Source organism: Prunus dulcis, chromosome 2, assembly GCF_902201215.1.
Source record: "Prunus dulcis chromosome 2, ALMONDv2, whole genome shotgun sequence".
Taxonomy (NCBI): domain Eukaryota; kingdom Viridiplantae; phylum Streptophyta; class Magnoliopsida; order Rosales; family Rosaceae; genus Prunus; species Prunus dulcis.
In genome coordinates this window covers 7,213,149-7,229,738 of record NC_047651.1, presented here as the reverse complement: position 1 = coordinate 7,229,738, position 16,590 = coordinate 7,213,149, and the positions used below count along the sequence as shown (strand labels likewise).

The following is a 16,590-nucleotide window of genomic DNA, read 5'->3' as shown; positions in this document are numbered from 1 at the left end:
TCATAATTTAAAGCATTTGCCTAATTTGCCTAGTTGACCAACAAAATCAAATTGTCCAATACGGTAATTTTCTTATTTCCCATTTCTGCCAATTGAATTCGTTTCCAATTTTCCGATTTTCCAATTTCTAATTTTCCAATTTTCCAATTTCTCAATTTCCCAAGTTTCCAATTACGTTGTTGTGGCACATCTCCAATGCTGCAAACTGTGAATGACGTAAATGTGGACATCTTCATCCCCTTTTGCTTAACCTGTTCAACCTCAAAAGCTTCATAAAAGCCCATATCATGCAACACCCGTGCCAGAGTATCGCTAATAGGTTGCAGATATTTGACCAGCTTGGAAGTTGAGGTAAAAGCAATATAGGAGTCATACATAGTCTTAGTATGTCTCACGAAGTCAATTTCTATTGCCACCTATGGGACCCTTGAAGATTATACAGAAAATACACCTTTTGGACTTTGGTCCAAGCTTGCCCATACCCATGTTGCCATGTACTGTGCACAAAGTGATGTATCATTGTTTACGTAGCTGGGTGGAAGGTCAACGGTGTTTGGAGCAGCTGCTTTCTTCGATCCTTGTTTCTTTGCAGGCGCTTTGACTGGCTCTAGAAATTACTGCAAACATAGAATTTAAGGCATAATGATGAACCAATGCAACTGAAGCAGTGAATGTAACATGTTCACATGTTTACCTGTAAACGATAATCTGCAGTTGGCCAGTCAGTTCCAAATACCATAGGATGACAGAGTTGCCTTTTCCGGATGAGAAACGTCTCCATGTCAAGGTGCTAGAAGTTGAAGTAAATAATATGACCACAATTTCATACAAATGTACACATAACAAAGGTGAGAAAACAATTGAATTATCCTAGTGAAGTAGAGTTCAAATTCTTACCCTCGAGCTAATCCATTTGGTATCATCTATAAGTTTGTAAAAAAACTCTGGGCCCGCTGAACATGATTCCAGCTGCACCTCCGCACTACAATAGGCAAACTTCCAATGGTGAATTTTGTAATCATTTAATAATTGTCACATTGTAAAATATGACAAATACAGACATGTATATTAAAGGTAGCTACATTTTCTTATTGGTACATCACTGCATACTACAATAACATGAATATTGGATTTCCAAGGTAAAAAATCCTAACCTTATATCGTTTTTCCAGGCAGTGCAAAACTCTATTACTCCCTTGACATCTTGAATGGGCAAGGGTTTAGTTGGATCAAAACATGGCGAGGTTGCGTCCGCATCCGAAACAGTCATCGTCCTCTTCTTCCTCGAAGGATCGGTAAATGGACTCAATAATGTCTGGGCCAGTCGCTTCTTTCTGCACCCTTTACCTTTCATGTCTTCTTTTTCAACAGTGGCACTACATTCGTCATCACCAGCCACAATAACATTGGGTATGATGGGAAGATTCATCTGACCTCTCGATGGCATAATGTCGCTCTTTTTCCAATCCTCTAACAGAGATAACAATTTTTTGCAGATTACTCCACACCAGTCCACATCTTCCGGAGTAGGAAGCTTCTCAGATTCTGGCTGCTCAGCTTCTTGCTGCACTTGTATGTGAGGAAATGAACCACCCATTTCTGCCTCTTGGACTTCCATGGCTACGCAAGCTTCTGCTCCATCACCGGGGACTTGTGCTTCCATTTCTGCCATTTCTGTAGTCGGAGTAATGTATTCATGTTACGGCGACATGTCATTGTCGCCTTCTTCATTTATATCAGGACTACCGACTTCGTCATGTCCTTCCCCACGTTCATTCAACCCACCATTTTATTTTTTCAACTGCTCTATCTCCAGCTTAAAAGAGTGTTCGATTGAAGCGAGGGTCTTGCCAAAATCCTCCACACACTTTTTATTTTTTTTACACTCCTTCTCATGTTTCAACCGTACCATTTCTTCCAAGTCATGCACTCTCTTTCGAAGCGCTCGATTTGAATTGGCTACCTTTGCCAATTCATCCTTTGTGATTTGAAACTCACGCTTCAAAGTGCGTAACTTAGTGGACGACACTTTACCCTGCATTCAATTATAATGCAACTGTTATAATACTTACAAAATATAACCCAAATACACAGCACAACTCGACTTCAAACATCTTCAGGAATAACCCACATTCTGTGAGGCTATACTGGGTAGATGCTATCTGAATAAGCATCCAACCAGGTATTCTGAGTGTCATACCAAGAAGCCTTGGAGTATACATTTAGTTTCAAGAAGAGGCAAACTGCAACTACATGCTTGCAAGGTAGCTGCTCAAGCTGAAACTTTCTACAACTACAACTGTTGTTCGTCAAATCTACGAGGCCGTCCATATCACCGTCCAAAACATTAAACTGTGCATTATTAACTTTAACCACATTCATCCTTGCAGCATCCTCCAACCTGTTCCTCAACTTCTTCTCTCCAAAATTGGGGCACAATGTTGTTGTGCAATTCAAAGCCAACTCACGACGTTCGGTGAACCATTTCACAAGGAGATTAATAATTTCCCCTATCAAATGAACTACTGGCAGCATCCTTGCAAACCTAAGGACTGAGTTGATTGACTCCGCAATATTTGTTGTCATTACATTGTAGCGGCATCCATCCATGTGAGCTCTAGACCACTTATGTAACCCTGCCTCTTCAAGATATTGAGCAACATGTTCCTTTCGCTTGATCTTGCGAAAATGACAATCAAATTCAGCAATGGAATAAGATTTCGCAGCCTTCTCAAAGTGCATAAGTATGTGATCACGCTTTTTCAACTTGCAAGTGCGTTTCATGTTCCCCTTCATATGATAAAAGCATATGCCATGTTGGCAGTTGGAAAAATTTTGTTCCACACATTCTCTATGCTAACATTGCGATCAGAAATAATAACAAGATTGGGACACTCACCAATGGCTTCATGAAGTTTAGTGAAAAACCAATGCCATGATGCATCCGTCTCCAAATCCCCGATCCCAAAAGCAAGAGGATATATATTTCGATTACCATCGAATGCATTTGCTACAAACATAACACCCTTGTACTTGGATTTTAAATGAGTGGCATCCACGGCTATCACTGGGCGCATGGAAGAACGGAACCCTCTAATACATGCGCCAACCGCCATAAATAAATACACAAAGTGATTGTTCTCATCAGTTTGGATGTGTGTTTTTGTGCCGGGATTCATACGCTCCAATTCATAGCAATAAGCTGGAAGGATATAATATGCCTCCTCCGCTGATCCTCTAATGGACAATAGAGCTAACTCCCTTGCTTTCCAAGCTTTCGAATAATGGATGGTGCAACCAAAGTTGTGTTTCACATATCTCATAATGTCACTTGGTGTGTATATTGTCCGACAATCCTTCAACTTCCTTTTAAGTGAAGTGGCTACAAGTGCTGCGGTTGCTTGACGATGCTTGTCACTTACAAACCTCAAATCACATTCATGGACAGTTGTACACCTCACAATCATGAAGTTGTATTCTCCAATTCTCGATGCTCGGACCCGCCATGGGCATGGACATTGACAACAAACCACAAGCAACCTCTTAGTGCAAGAGAATTGCACCTTAAAATTCAAAGTGGCCTCTTAATGCCGTCAACAGTAACTCGGTCAACAACGCTCCCCAAAATTTGCCCAACTTGAATTTTCGGATTCCAATCACTTCGCGAATACCTTGTGTCCAAATATGCTTCTCCATCATTTACACCGGCCACATTGTACTGGTTCTGTTCACCCATTTGACTCAAATAATGTTCATGAGTGGGTTCAGATTCTCCTCCTAAATGCATTGTTGGCAATTAGGCAGATGTGTCCAAGCGGCCCAAAATAGAAGGGGCAGAGTACACTAACACTTCATTTCTTTCAGTACCATTATCACCACCATGCATCTCCTCCACCTTGCTAAAATCAATCATGTCCATAAAATCTGTCCCAATATCACCTCCCACATCAGTGACATTTGTATTATTCCGAGTTACTTCATTGCTTTCAACAATGGCAACTGAAGAATGACCCATCCAACTACTATCAACTACATCATTTCGGTCATTTATCTTCTATACTCACGAGTAAGGGAGCTAGTTTTGAAGGTGTTACCTCACAATTGTACTTCATATAAAATTTGACATCATCATCGTCCTCAATCTTTATATGCTTTCACTCATTCGAGGCCACCAAAACTGAGAACTTTAAGTAAACCTTGTCTTCCCTGCTGTTTGTATTAACAATCTAATGCACACGAACCAACAGTTCAACAAATGTGATGGTCCATGGAACTATTCAGCCTTTTTAGTCACCCCCTTCGTATTTGTACATCTTCTTTGAGGTCAATACAACCACAATAACTAGGCAATGCAATGACAATATAATAGCAATATAACATCAATATAAGATCAACATAACAGCAACATAACAATAATACCACAGCAAAATAACAAGAACACAACAACAATACAACACTAACACAAAAGTGAACAAGGATTCATCACAATCACACTATACAAATCTATACTACATCAAATGAAATATCCTAAGTTTCAAGATTCACATATCCAGAGCAATCTAAATGCAATTGGTAAAAACCCAGATGAATGAGCATGATGATTCAAAAAACCTAACCGAAAGAAATTAAAGCCAAAACCAATTTAACTAAAACCTAAGCAATCAAAATAAAACCAATTTTACATAATCCCACAGATATTAAGAAAATAACCATCAACACTACCTATTGATTCTACCAATTGTTGGTCGATTGTTGGTTGACCGATTCTATCGATCTGTTAGTTATATTTATAATTCGTTTTCTCTTTTGATCTTTGTTTTTTTTATCGTTTTTGTTGATTCATATAGTGATTGTTTTTCCTCTTTTTTTTATATAATTGTTTTGGGTTGTGTTTAATTTATGGTTTTTGTTGTTCAGGTAATTTCTGTTTTGTTAATTCATGATGTTTTCATTTTGATTGATTCATATATTGATATGTGTTTTCTTGTCCAATTTTTCTATTTTTTTCTTCTTTATTTTTTCAAGCCGTGCTTTCTTTGATATTTTGCACGTGTTCTTTCGTTGCTTTGGATAGAGCAGTTTAGTTGGTGTTTTCAATTCTGTTAAGCAAGAGGTGAGTTTTTAGGCTGAAATTCCAATTAATTTTTTTAAGTCTTCAATTGACAATTGGTTGGTGTTAATTTGTTGTTGTAATGATAGGTTTAGTTGTTTACAATATTGAGTATGTTGGTGAATCCTTTGAGTGTTTTGACAATTGGGCTTTCTCTCTTTTTTTTTTTTTTTTCTTTTTTTTCTTTTTTGACTTTCACATCGTTTAGTTTGTAGAGTTTTTGTACAGGTAAAGAAAGCCTCTGGATTTTGATATGTACGCTTTTGTTGTTGTTTTTACTCTGAATTTTATCATTAGTTTTGTTTTCAATTGAGGATCCATATACATTAGCTATTGTTTTGTTTATAAAGGTTAGAACTAAAGAATCACTTTATAATATTTCAATTGATCAGCTACTTTTATTGGATTCCTGGGTTTTTTTTTCCTTCTTATTTAACTTTCATATCATATTAGTACATCCACCACACAGACACATCTTTCATGCTCTATTTTTCGTTTCTTCTAAAAAGTATATTATTAAATTTTCTTGAGCATGGTTTTCTTTTGTTTATTGTAAAATAAAATAGAAGAAGAAAAAAAAAGAAAAAAAAGAAGAGAAACTTTGGTATATTGAATGATAGAATTGTTAACCTCATAGAGAGCCAACACACAAACCGACATTTGGTAGTGGAAAGGGAAATTCCAAATGCAATACCTGCGAATCTCTAGACTTTTTATTTGTCTTCTCCTTTTAACACACTCTTCATCTTGACATTCAATTTTTTCCTCTGTTTTCTTTAATTTGCTTATTTTGAACCACTAATAGACCAATGAGATTCCGAACTTTTTTCAAAACTGAAAATGGTTAATATAGGAAATGGAAGGAAAGGTGGAACAATTCCCCCCCCGCCCCCCTTTTTTTTGCTTTTCTATTTCTGTGTTTAAAGAAAAGAAATGATTAACGTGTTTGATTTGGCGAGATTTTCTCTATAGTTCTTGGACATTTTTTTATTTTTATCTAAAGTTTGATTTGTTTGACTCATAGTGTTTATTGGTGCTACATATTTTACGCTTCTTTTGTGATTGAATGTGTGTGAATTTGTGTGTGTGTTTGGCTTCTGTTTTCTTTGATTTCTAATTTTTTGCTAGCATTTCAGAGCCATTGTTTAGTTAGTCTATGATAAATGATGGGAATGGATACCTAATAATATTCCTGTACTTTGTGGGAAAACAGCGAAAAGGAACAAAAAGTAAAAAAGGGAATCTAAGATTCAAAAACTTTTATGTTTTTATTCTCTGTTTTAGAAACCCTTGCTTTCATCCCCAACAAAAACAATCAATTCATCAGTTGTTGATGGGTTACTTTAAATTGTGTAATGATCTATCGTTGTTGATATTAGTTTTATTTATTTATTATTTTCTGTTTTTATGGTCATATGTTTTTATACTAATTTTGTGTAGTATATATATATTTGGTGATTTCATATTAGAGATGTTAAAAACTGTCTCAATAGCCTTTCGATGTGGTTTTGCTACCAACATATGAACATGTGTAAGATAAAGAGAGAGAGAGAGAGAGAGAGAGAGAGAGAGAGAGAGAGAGAGAGAGAGAGAGAGACCAACCTGAGGACGTTAATGACAGCTAGAGAGAGAAAAACTGAGGAAAATAGTATTTGTATAAAGGTATTTTCCATTGAAATTATGATTTAGATATGTGGTACGATTGATTTTTCATTGAATTGATGAACTGAGTATATATTATTGTTTGGGCCTAAATTTGGCACACACAGTCCAAATATCAGAAGTCCATGACGAAATTGGACAGCCACCAATAATCCCTAGATAAATGGGCCAAAGTTATACACTCAGCCCAACACTGGAAAACCCAAAAAAACGAAGCAATCTCAGGACCCAAGCAGATTTGGGCTTTGCATTTGAAATTGAATTTGAAAGCCCAAATCCAAGAAGGACTAGCCTAGAATCTGTCATTTGAGCTTCGAAAAAGGAAAAATAGCCCACAGTCTCAAAACTCAAAATTGGGCTTAGCATGATTAAAAGACAAGAAAGGCCCAAAATTAGAGGCAAACCCACGTGACTGCCTGAACTTTGAAAAGTCAACAATTTCAACCGGGTTGATAAAGAGTTGACAAAGGCAAGCGAAAAGAAGGGACATCTCTGAATATCTGCCACCAGAAGATCAAATCCCTTATATATATTCAGCGATATTGTTTCTACTCCAAAGAAGGCACCATCTTTCAAGAGATATGTAGGTTATCTTTTCTAAAAAATGATAAGCAGGAAACAGGGAGTTGATCAAAAATTAGACTAACCATCACAGTTTGAGCTCTCACAGAGGGCAGTTGGAATTAAAAAGGAGTTAGGTTCTCTTTCAAGAAAAACAGGGAAGTGATTGTCTTAAAGAACTGACCATTGAGGGCTTATCTGCCAGAATTGATAAAAGCCCCTTTTTCTTTGCATTTTAAAATGAAAGATCTTTTAAAGAAATTTTGCCGCCCATTATTAAAAGTAATAAGCCCCACTCCAAAGCATTTCTTATAAATGTAAGAGAAGGTGAATAGAAAGGGGGATCAATTAGACAAACAAAAATCAACCAAAGACAAAAACTCAAGATGATCACTTGATCTCCGAGAACCTTCAAACCAATTGAAGTAACCAAAAGCTCATTTGAGCCACAAAAGAAGCCAGCTACAAATCAGAACTCCTAGTCCAGACCTAGAGAAATAAGTCATTCAAAAGAGATTTCTCTCGTTACAAATTTGGTTTAGCAAAAGCCAAAACAAGCAAAGTTTGGGTTTTTACAAATATGAAAACCTCAACAAATTTATGGAGAGTCCTAATCAAGCAGAACAGGTACCACAGTGCAGTTCCAGCTCACTAATTCTCATAATCCAGCCACTTCTGCCCCTTTCAGACTGAAGAGCCGCAATTCTGTCCGTTCAAAAAGCCTCCTAGGGCTCAAAATAGATTAAAGCTCTGCCAAACTCAAACTTTGGTATCAAATTACAGTTGAAGCTTAGTAGTTGAAGTTAGGAACAGTCTAGTCCAGCACAGGCATACTCAATCTAGCCCGGATCAGAAGCTTCTATCCAGGCAGAAATGGAAGTCCAGCCTTCTTTTTGTCTTTCTAGAGTTGATTTTTTTAATGTTGAATTTTGTAGAAGTCAGTTTCGCATTAAAAAAAGCTCATTTTCTTACTATTTATTCTGGCAAGAACTACAAATTTTGTACTGTGAAAAATTGTAAAGTCCTCACCAGTCGGAGGCAAGAAAAGAACTTACTTGGGAGATATTTCTCACCCAAATTCACAATTGCTTGTTTAGAAATCAGTAACTTGGGGCGCAAGTTATCTATTTTCAAGAAGTCTGCTGGGGTTTTTATTGCTAGCAGTGACACGCTCTCACATTAAAGAAAGTTAACTTGTTGACCAGTCAATGGTTTTCAAGGCAATGGGGAACTTTACCCTTCCATCACAGGAACAAACTTAAAACGGGTGAACAGTTATATTAAAGATTTGACTATGGTTATGAACCGGACATGTTCAAGATTTAGTACTTTTCAAATCAAATTTATGAACTTCGCATCTATCATACTTTTTTTTGTTAACCAAAATTTTGTAATGTGCATTGTCGGATGACACTGATACTTAACAAGATAAGAAAAGTTAATTTAGGTTGTTTCTTATGGATTCTTCATCTCCGATGATATGATGGGCAACAAGATTTGTTTCGGATGACTTTATATATCCATAGTTCTTTCTTTATATTTCATGTGGCCTTAGGCTACAGGTGGTAACGCTTCCAATTTAAGCTAGGTAACTTAATGCAGTACTATGCCCCCCGGATTCTTAGATGATTTGATGGGCAACACGATTTATTCAGGAGACATAACTAAAAGATGGGGTCGAGGGAGGGTGTCGCGATTCAGGAGAGAGAGAGAGAGAGAGAGAGAGAGAGAGAGAGCAAGCGAACACAGAGAGAGTGAATAAGGAGCTGAGCGAGCTGAGAGAGAACCAAAATATCAGAAAAAGTGATATATGTGCAATAAGTGGACAATAAATATATATTTATAGGTGATAGTTGCAAAAAAAATTAGGGAGAGGTGATATTTTCAGTTAAAATTATAAAAAGGGTGGCATTTAGAACTATTTCCCTTAATTTTTTGTCCATGTAGTTTATCAGTTTTACAGCTTTAATTACAGTAGTTTTAATTTTGTCAATTTTATCATCATAATTTTCAATTTTATTATGTACACATTTCAATTTCTATTAAAATTCTTCCCAATGCCATTAATTTTTTATGTTTATTTAAATATATTTTTTTTCATTGGATTTTGCACGAAAATTCACTTTGGTCACTCAGAAAAAAGTTTAGCCAAATTAGTCTTTGTATGTTTCCCAAAGTTTACAATTTATAGACATTCCATTATCTTCTATTAAGTGCAGTTTTTATTTTTATTTTTTTTATGAAGCACGTTCAATCTTCTTCCTCTAACTCAATGAGTTAGCGTATGTGTTATTAGGGTTTAATAAATTTAGAGAAATCTTGGGTTGAAATCGGAATTGTGAGGTATAAGGTCATGACATGGATGCTATATATTGAAGCATGAATTGGACCATGAATCGATTGAGTGAGAACTGTAATTATGACTTCGGATGACAAGGAGACGTAATCAAGGTGATGGAGCACCAAAATATATTGGTAAGTTGTTGATTTCATTTTAATTTGGTTTGGCTTTTTTATTTTTCTAATACCTCAAAGTTTTGATTTCAACCCAAGATTTCCCTTAATTTGTTAAACCCGAATAACACAATATAACCTCACTCATTGAGTTAGAGAAAGAAGACTAAAGGTGCTTCCTAAAATAAAATAAAAAATTGCACTTAACTGAAGATTACAGAATGTGTATAAATTGTAAACTTGGGAAAACATAGTGACCAACATGGCTAAATTTTTTTGTTAATGACCAAATTAAATTTTCATGTAAAACCCAATGACTAAAAAAGTATTTAACCATTTTTATTTTTATCAAAGATAAGCTTAAACAATACAATTAAAGACATCAACATGATGTCTAAAACACCAATCCCAAAAGGGCAATAGAATAACATGCTAAAAATAAAACTAAAACTAACAAAAATCGCACTAAAACTACTAGTCCTCGTTACCAAAATTAAGCATAATCCCAAACAAAGCCCACAAACCCACATAATCCCAAACAAGTTCTCTTCCGGCAGCTGATCTGGCCAACGTACTCTCTTGTTTCTTTTTTCAGGCTTGATTGAGAGGTTCCAAAGCATGAGAAATGTGATCTTCTTATTGATTTGTTAGGAACTTGATGGTACGAAGGTGAGTTTTTGGTTACTTTCATCTTGACTTGCAATGTGAAGGCTTATGGAAGATTTGAGTTGCTTGACTAGAGATACTTTGGATGAGACAGAGAACAAGCTAGTTGTTGAGGCTGCTTTGAGTTTTCTTTCAGAGATGTAATAAGTTTGTTGAATTGTTGCAAGGATAAATTGAGCTTTGGGGGTTAAGGAGCATATACATTGGCATGATGTTTGAAATAGGACAGGGGCTAAGAGGGTTTGAAATAAGGCAAGTGCACAGCTCTTGGAACCGAGGTATAGCTTGGTTTAGCATGAGAAACTTTGAAGTGCCTATGCTTGACTCCTTTTTTTTATTTTATAGATTTGCTTGGCACGAAGCCCCCAAGTATTTTGGAGTTTGCATGTGTAGTTCGCTCAATGGCCTGAACGATGGATTTGCCTAAGCCCCCAGCCCTCGTACAAGATTTGGTTTTGCTTGAGAATGGAGATCTAAGACACAAGCAAACGGCACATGTGAGCAACCCTTATTATGCTTGTTATGCAAAGTTGATAGCCAACAAAAGAAAAAACAAGAAAGAGGAAATGTTCTTATCTCTTTATTTTCTCTGGTTTATTGCTTCTGATCTTCTTTGTTGGAAGTATTGTTGAAAATAGCGGCCTAATCCCCAGCAGAGTCGCCAATTTATGTAGGGGCTTTTTTGTTCTAGCAGCTACTGATGGGCTTGGGCTGCTGTAAAGAGTCAAATGTATGAAATTGCCCCTTAAGTATGAGTTTAAGGATCAGACCCCAAGAGTGTTTCGAAAAGGTAGTTGAGCCTTAGGAAACTCCTTGGTTTTCTTTACCAATGAAATCAACAGTAGCTTACAGATAAATTCTTGGCTTGACATGAGAAGCTTGTGGCATAGGAGCTGAGCATTCATGAGTTTAGCATGAGAGAGAGAGAAAGAGCTGCGATTTCCTATGGGAAACAGAGGTTTTAAGGCAAGATTCTAAAAGGATTCGTTGAAGAGAGAGAGAGAGAGATAGGGGGAATAACAATGGGTGTGTTGAGTAGTTTCCAACAGCTTGACGAAAGCTCTGGAATGATTTAACAGAGGAGAAAATGGGAGAAGATAGAGGAATGGGGCTCGAAATTGCAGAGGTTTAAGGGATGAGAGATGAAGCTTGCTCTTTGGATGTGTGTTGCTTGCCTTTTCTTGAGTTGTTTTGGTGGGTAGAAGGTGCCTCCCTTTTATAGGCTCAAGAAGCTCTTTCTTCCCAAGAAAACCCTAGTTGGTTCTCTCCAATTTTTCCAAGTCTTCCTTTTCATTTCTCTTCTGTCCCTTTGACTCATCCCATTTTGTGAAATCTTACTCTGTCCAAACACACAAAGACAAGATTTTTGGGAGCTTTAAGGCTTTCCCGCAGCTGCTTTAGTAATGAACTCTCATTTTTAGCTACCTCCTCACCTTCTTTCCTTACCTCTTCCATGGCAAGAGTTGGTGGGAGAAAGAAATGGGTAAGGGCGCTGGTTTGAAGGGTGTTTTGCTCAAGTATCCTTTGGTTTTTTTAATGGCTTGTGTTGGGATTTATCTTTGGCCATGTGCTGGAGATTCCCAGCGGCTTGCAGACATAAGCGGCTTTTGGCTTTTGTCATTGTTTTGTCTCCAGCCATGTGCAGGAGACTTTCAGATATTTTCTTGGTCATTTGGGGTTTCCTAGGGTGATGGGTTAGTTTACTAAGGGAATGGGCTAGCTTCCTAAAGAGATGGGCTATTGGGTTTCCTCTCATGCTTACCTATATGTTTGGGCTCAAGGAATGGGCTTGAGTTTTTGTGCTCCCAAGTAGCCCAAAACTTCCACTCCTTGGACCATCAATGGGCCTCGTGAATACTCGTAGCCATCCATACCACAACCAGCTTAGCAAGCCCAGGCATTTGCATGGCTTGGGCCCACTTAAGCTTGTAGCGTGGCCTGTTGCTTATTTGCTTGGCGTGGCACGTGTGCAAGCACATATGACGAACTCTTGCATACCCAAGTTGGGTTTCTTCTCAAGTTAGGTGTCGTACTGGGCTAGAAATATATTTGGGCCCCTCCTTGGATTTTTTGGGCATCAAAATCGTTAGCTTTTCCACAATTCCATCCAAATGCTCGTAAAAAATACAATGTGAATGTGAGTCATCTGTTGAGGGTAATCTCGTCCTTTTATACCTCATCCCCTTTTTATTGGAACGAAACCACCCCTTTTTGAACGAAACCACCTCTTCGTATGAAATCAGACTTGGAGATTCAACAGAAACCACACCTTTTTCACAGAACCCACCCTTGATGATAGAACCTAACCCCATTTGCAGGCGTTCTAATCTTCTCAAGTCGCTTATGTTCATCAATTTGCAGTTAAAGGTAGGATGCATAGGAACAGACGTGCAGCTTCTACCGAATCAAGTTCAACCACTTTTATTATTGAGGATGATATGGTGCGTATCAGCGGGTGTGGATTTCAGGCTGAAACGATTGTTTGCTGGTTTGATGAAAATGTAGGGAGGAGGTTATATGTGTGTTGTAGAGAAAAGTATGGTGGTGGCTATGGTTGGAAGGCTTGGAAGGACCTGAAGATGTCTGAGCATGCCAAACATGTCATATGTCGATTGTTGAGACGAATTAACTCATTGGAAGAGAAAATAGCTAAAGACAAGAAGATTGTGCAAGAGTTAAGAGACAGAGAGAAAAAATTTCGAAGTGGGCTGTTGAGTTGTTTGGTTGTAATTTTGTTGTTATTTACTGTATTAGTTAGCTTTTTATTTGATTGAATGTAGGTTTTGATTTGGTTCAATGTAGTGGCCTTTTTGTGCCTTCTTTTGGCTTAACAAATGTAGTGGCCTTTTGATTTGGTTCAATGTAGATTTGGCTTAATGAATTTGGTTGAATGTAAGCCTTCTTTGTTTTTTGGGTAAAAGAATACTTACCCTTTGGCACACACCAAGGCAAAATAACCAGAAACTGCAAACAAAGCAGTACAACAAAAGCAAGGCATAAAGCCTAGACTAATCCAAAAACCAGTATCAAGCATGGGCCCAAAATTACAACATAAACATTATGTAGGCGTTCTTGGTGTAGATTAATCTGTTAAACACTTCAAAATTCAACATATTAACATCTCCAGCATTTGAAATCCATCCAAAATAGCCATCAATTGAAAAATATACATTTCAACATCTGAAATACTCCAAAATAGCTGTCTGTTCAAAATATACATTCCAACATTTGAAATATATCCAAAATCCATCCAAAATAGCCATCAGTTCAAAATACACATTCCAACATCGACTACAAAATATACATTCCAACATTTGAAATACATCCAAAATCCATCCATAATAGCCATCTGATCAAAATGCACATTCCAACATCTACTAGCCATCTCTTCAAAATATACATTCCAACATCTACTGGCCTATTTGTTTAAAATATACATTCCAAAATCCATCCAAAAATACCCATTCGTTCAAAATACCCATGCAATCAGTCATCTACTTTACCTCCATGGCCTTGCACTTTTTGCAGAAGATTTGAACCTTTTCTATTGTTGCCTGCAAGTGTTTTGAGTGGTAACAACAGACTGTAGTTGTGAATCAAAATTGCTTGGACCTGCTTGTGAAGCTAAATTGCAAGGAGCTGGTTGTGAAGCAACATTGGTTCGACTTGCTTGGCTAGTAACATTGGTTGGAGCTATTTGGCTTGCAATGGTTGCAGCCCTTGTCAAAGCTCTTCTAATTGCCTAAAATGAAATTAATCACAATTAAAATAATTCAAATGAGTCATCCAATTAAAACATTCATTCATAATTTCAGATCTTTTACCTGTAACTTTATTTGTCTACATTGGAGTTCCTCTTCAAATTGATGGATTGAGTTGGTTCCTCTTCCCATGCTTTTTCCTTTTCCTCTTCCTCTGCCTCTTCCCATATTGCCATATACCCTTCCACAATTAGTAGCATTATGGCCTTCTCCTCCAAAAATGGAGCAATGGATTACAATTCCATATCTCCTAAGCTTAGTGGCACCCTTTGGCATCTCATTAATTGGTCTAGTCCTTGCCTTCTTTGGCCTACTACTTTTTTTGGGTGATATAGTGGGGGTTTAATAGGCCTATGACCTGCTTTCCTCCATAATTGTTGGCTTGGCATTGTTGAAATGTAATTGCTATAAGTCTTGTCATAAGCTTCTCTCTTATACATCTCGTTGACATAATTCACTGGGCTTCTCTATTGCCTTGATATTGCAGCCATGGCATGGCAACATGGGATGCCACATAGATCACATTTTCTACAAGAGCAAGAGTGAGTATTTAGATCAACTACATATTGCCCACCAAGCATATGGGTGACTTGAAACCTATTTTCACTTGCATTCTGTGTAATGCATGAGCCACTCTCTTTCAAATTCTTTTCAATAATCTGAAAGGTCCTTGGCCTAATTATTTGAGTCCATTTCACCTCCTTTTGTTTTGCAACTTCTCAACATCAAATATGTTTATCTCTTGCCTCCAAAATTGCTGAATTGAAACATTCATATAAATTGTTCAGCAGTATATCACACTTGGTCCTAGTAGTAAAGTGTGACCCGCTCCAATGAATTGCTGGCCTATCCTTATGCCATGCATGAGCTAGGGCAAATATTTCCATAATATTGTCCATCCCAGCTTCCCACCAAGGAAGTGTTGTACTTCTAGCAGCAGCCCATAGCCTCTGTTTAAGCACCAAACTACCATGCCCAACAACTTTAAAATTATTGTGCAGATGCCTTACACAATGCCTATGTTCAGCATCTGGCTTGAAAGCCTCAATTGCTTGCCCTAGTCATTTTGGTTTGTCAGTGATAAAAACCCATCCATTTCCAGTACCTCTTGTCCCAACATCATTGAAGAATATATCTAAAAACCATGTCCAAGTGTCTTTGGTTTCTGTCTCCACAACAGCAAAAGCTATTGGGAACCTGTCATTGTTGGCATCAATCCCAACAGCACTTAAAAGTTATCCTGGATGTTGTCCTTTGATGAAAGCCCCAACAAAACCAACCATGGTTCTACATCCTTCAATAAACCACTTCCTCAATTGAACAAAACATATATAAAGCCCCTCAAAAACTAGATCATCTCCTCGCAATGATGTCTTCACTAAACCTATGTTCCATGAGTTTTTCCTCTTAAGCTCCTCACAATAATCCCACAGCTTTGCATATTGTTCTTCAATGCTTCCTTGAATTCTCTCCTTTGCCAAATTCTTTGCCTTGTAGCATTGGTCCCTAGCAACATCAATACTGTAATGTTTTCTCACCAATGACATGAAGTCAGCAACTTTTAGCCAACCATTATGAATTGGATGGGATGTCTTCACTCTAACAGTGGTCCTTTCCCAACATGTGCATCAGCCAAGGACAATTTTCAAGTTCATCTTCACCCTATTCACCCTATACACCCTTACCATGCCTCTTACACTAATCACTCTTATTATGCCTCTTTGCCTTATCACCCTTAGCATGCCTCTTACTTTTTCACCCTTGGTATACCTCTTTGCCTTATCACCCTCATTATTACCATCACATACCAGCCTCACCCTATTAGGCTCATTCTTCACAAACCTTAGTCTTCTAGCACACCTGCATGCATAGTACTTTATGGCCTCTCTACATCCCTACATATTAGGAAACTCCAAACCCAAGTGGAATTTTGGATCTAAAAGGTCATGCTATTTATTGTACTACATGAATTTTGGCTACCTCAAACCTCTCTTCTTGCCATCTTCATCTTCAGTAGCTTCATGCAAACCCTCTAAGTCCGATGTATGTTGTTTGTGAGCTGATTACAGGTGAGAAGTAGACGTCGAGGTCTATTGTGCCCACAGTAACCATTGTTCGCCATTGAAGCCAGTCAGCGACTTGGCTGATTTATTGATCTTTGTCTCTAAGCCCATCTGTTGGATGATTGCTAATTGTAGGATGTTGGCTGCACTGCCCTCGTCTACACGGATTCGGTCAACCATGGCCTGAGTAATTTGAATGCTGATGACAAGGGCGTCGTTGTGTGGTAGATCAAGGCCGATTAGATCTTTCTTTTGGAAGCTGATCACAGGATCGTCTTCTACTAGTAGGAGACTATTGGAGACCTGGGAGATC

The 16,590-nt window shown here is 37.7% G+C and overlaps 1 protein-coding gene across 1 annotated transcript; it reads right to left on the bottom strand.

Moving 5' to 3' along the window:
• Nucleotides 1-2,792: 2,792 nt before the first annotated feature.
• On the bottom strand, nt 2,793-4,015 carry LOC117618028. Its single transcript, XM_034347658.1, has 3 exons — nt 3,868-4,015; nt 3,672-3,777; nt 2,793-3,540 (listed from the first exon to the last, which is right to left on the bottom strand). Exons 1-3 carry the CDS (start codon nt 4,013-4,015, stop codon nt 2,793-2,795), a joined length of 1,002 nt encoding a protein of 333 aa, XP_034203549.1.
• Between the last annotated feature and the right edge of the window lie 12,575 nt (nt 4,016-16,590).

Excerpts from the sequence above, each read along its gene's own strand:
- LOC117618028 (XM_034347658.1), bottom strand. The coding sequence starts at position 4,015 with ATGGGTCATTCTTCAGTTGCCATTGTTGAAAGCAATGAAGTAACTCGG. Across the intron at positions 3,778-3,867 it reads GATGCATGGTGGTGATAATG|GAGGAGAATCTGAACCCACT; the intron begins GTACTGAAAGAA and ends CAATGCATTTAG. Across the intron at positions 3,541-3,671 it reads GAAGCATATTTGGACACAAG|GTTGCTTGTGGTTTGTTGTC; the intron begins GTATTCGCGAAG and ends TTGCACTAAGAG.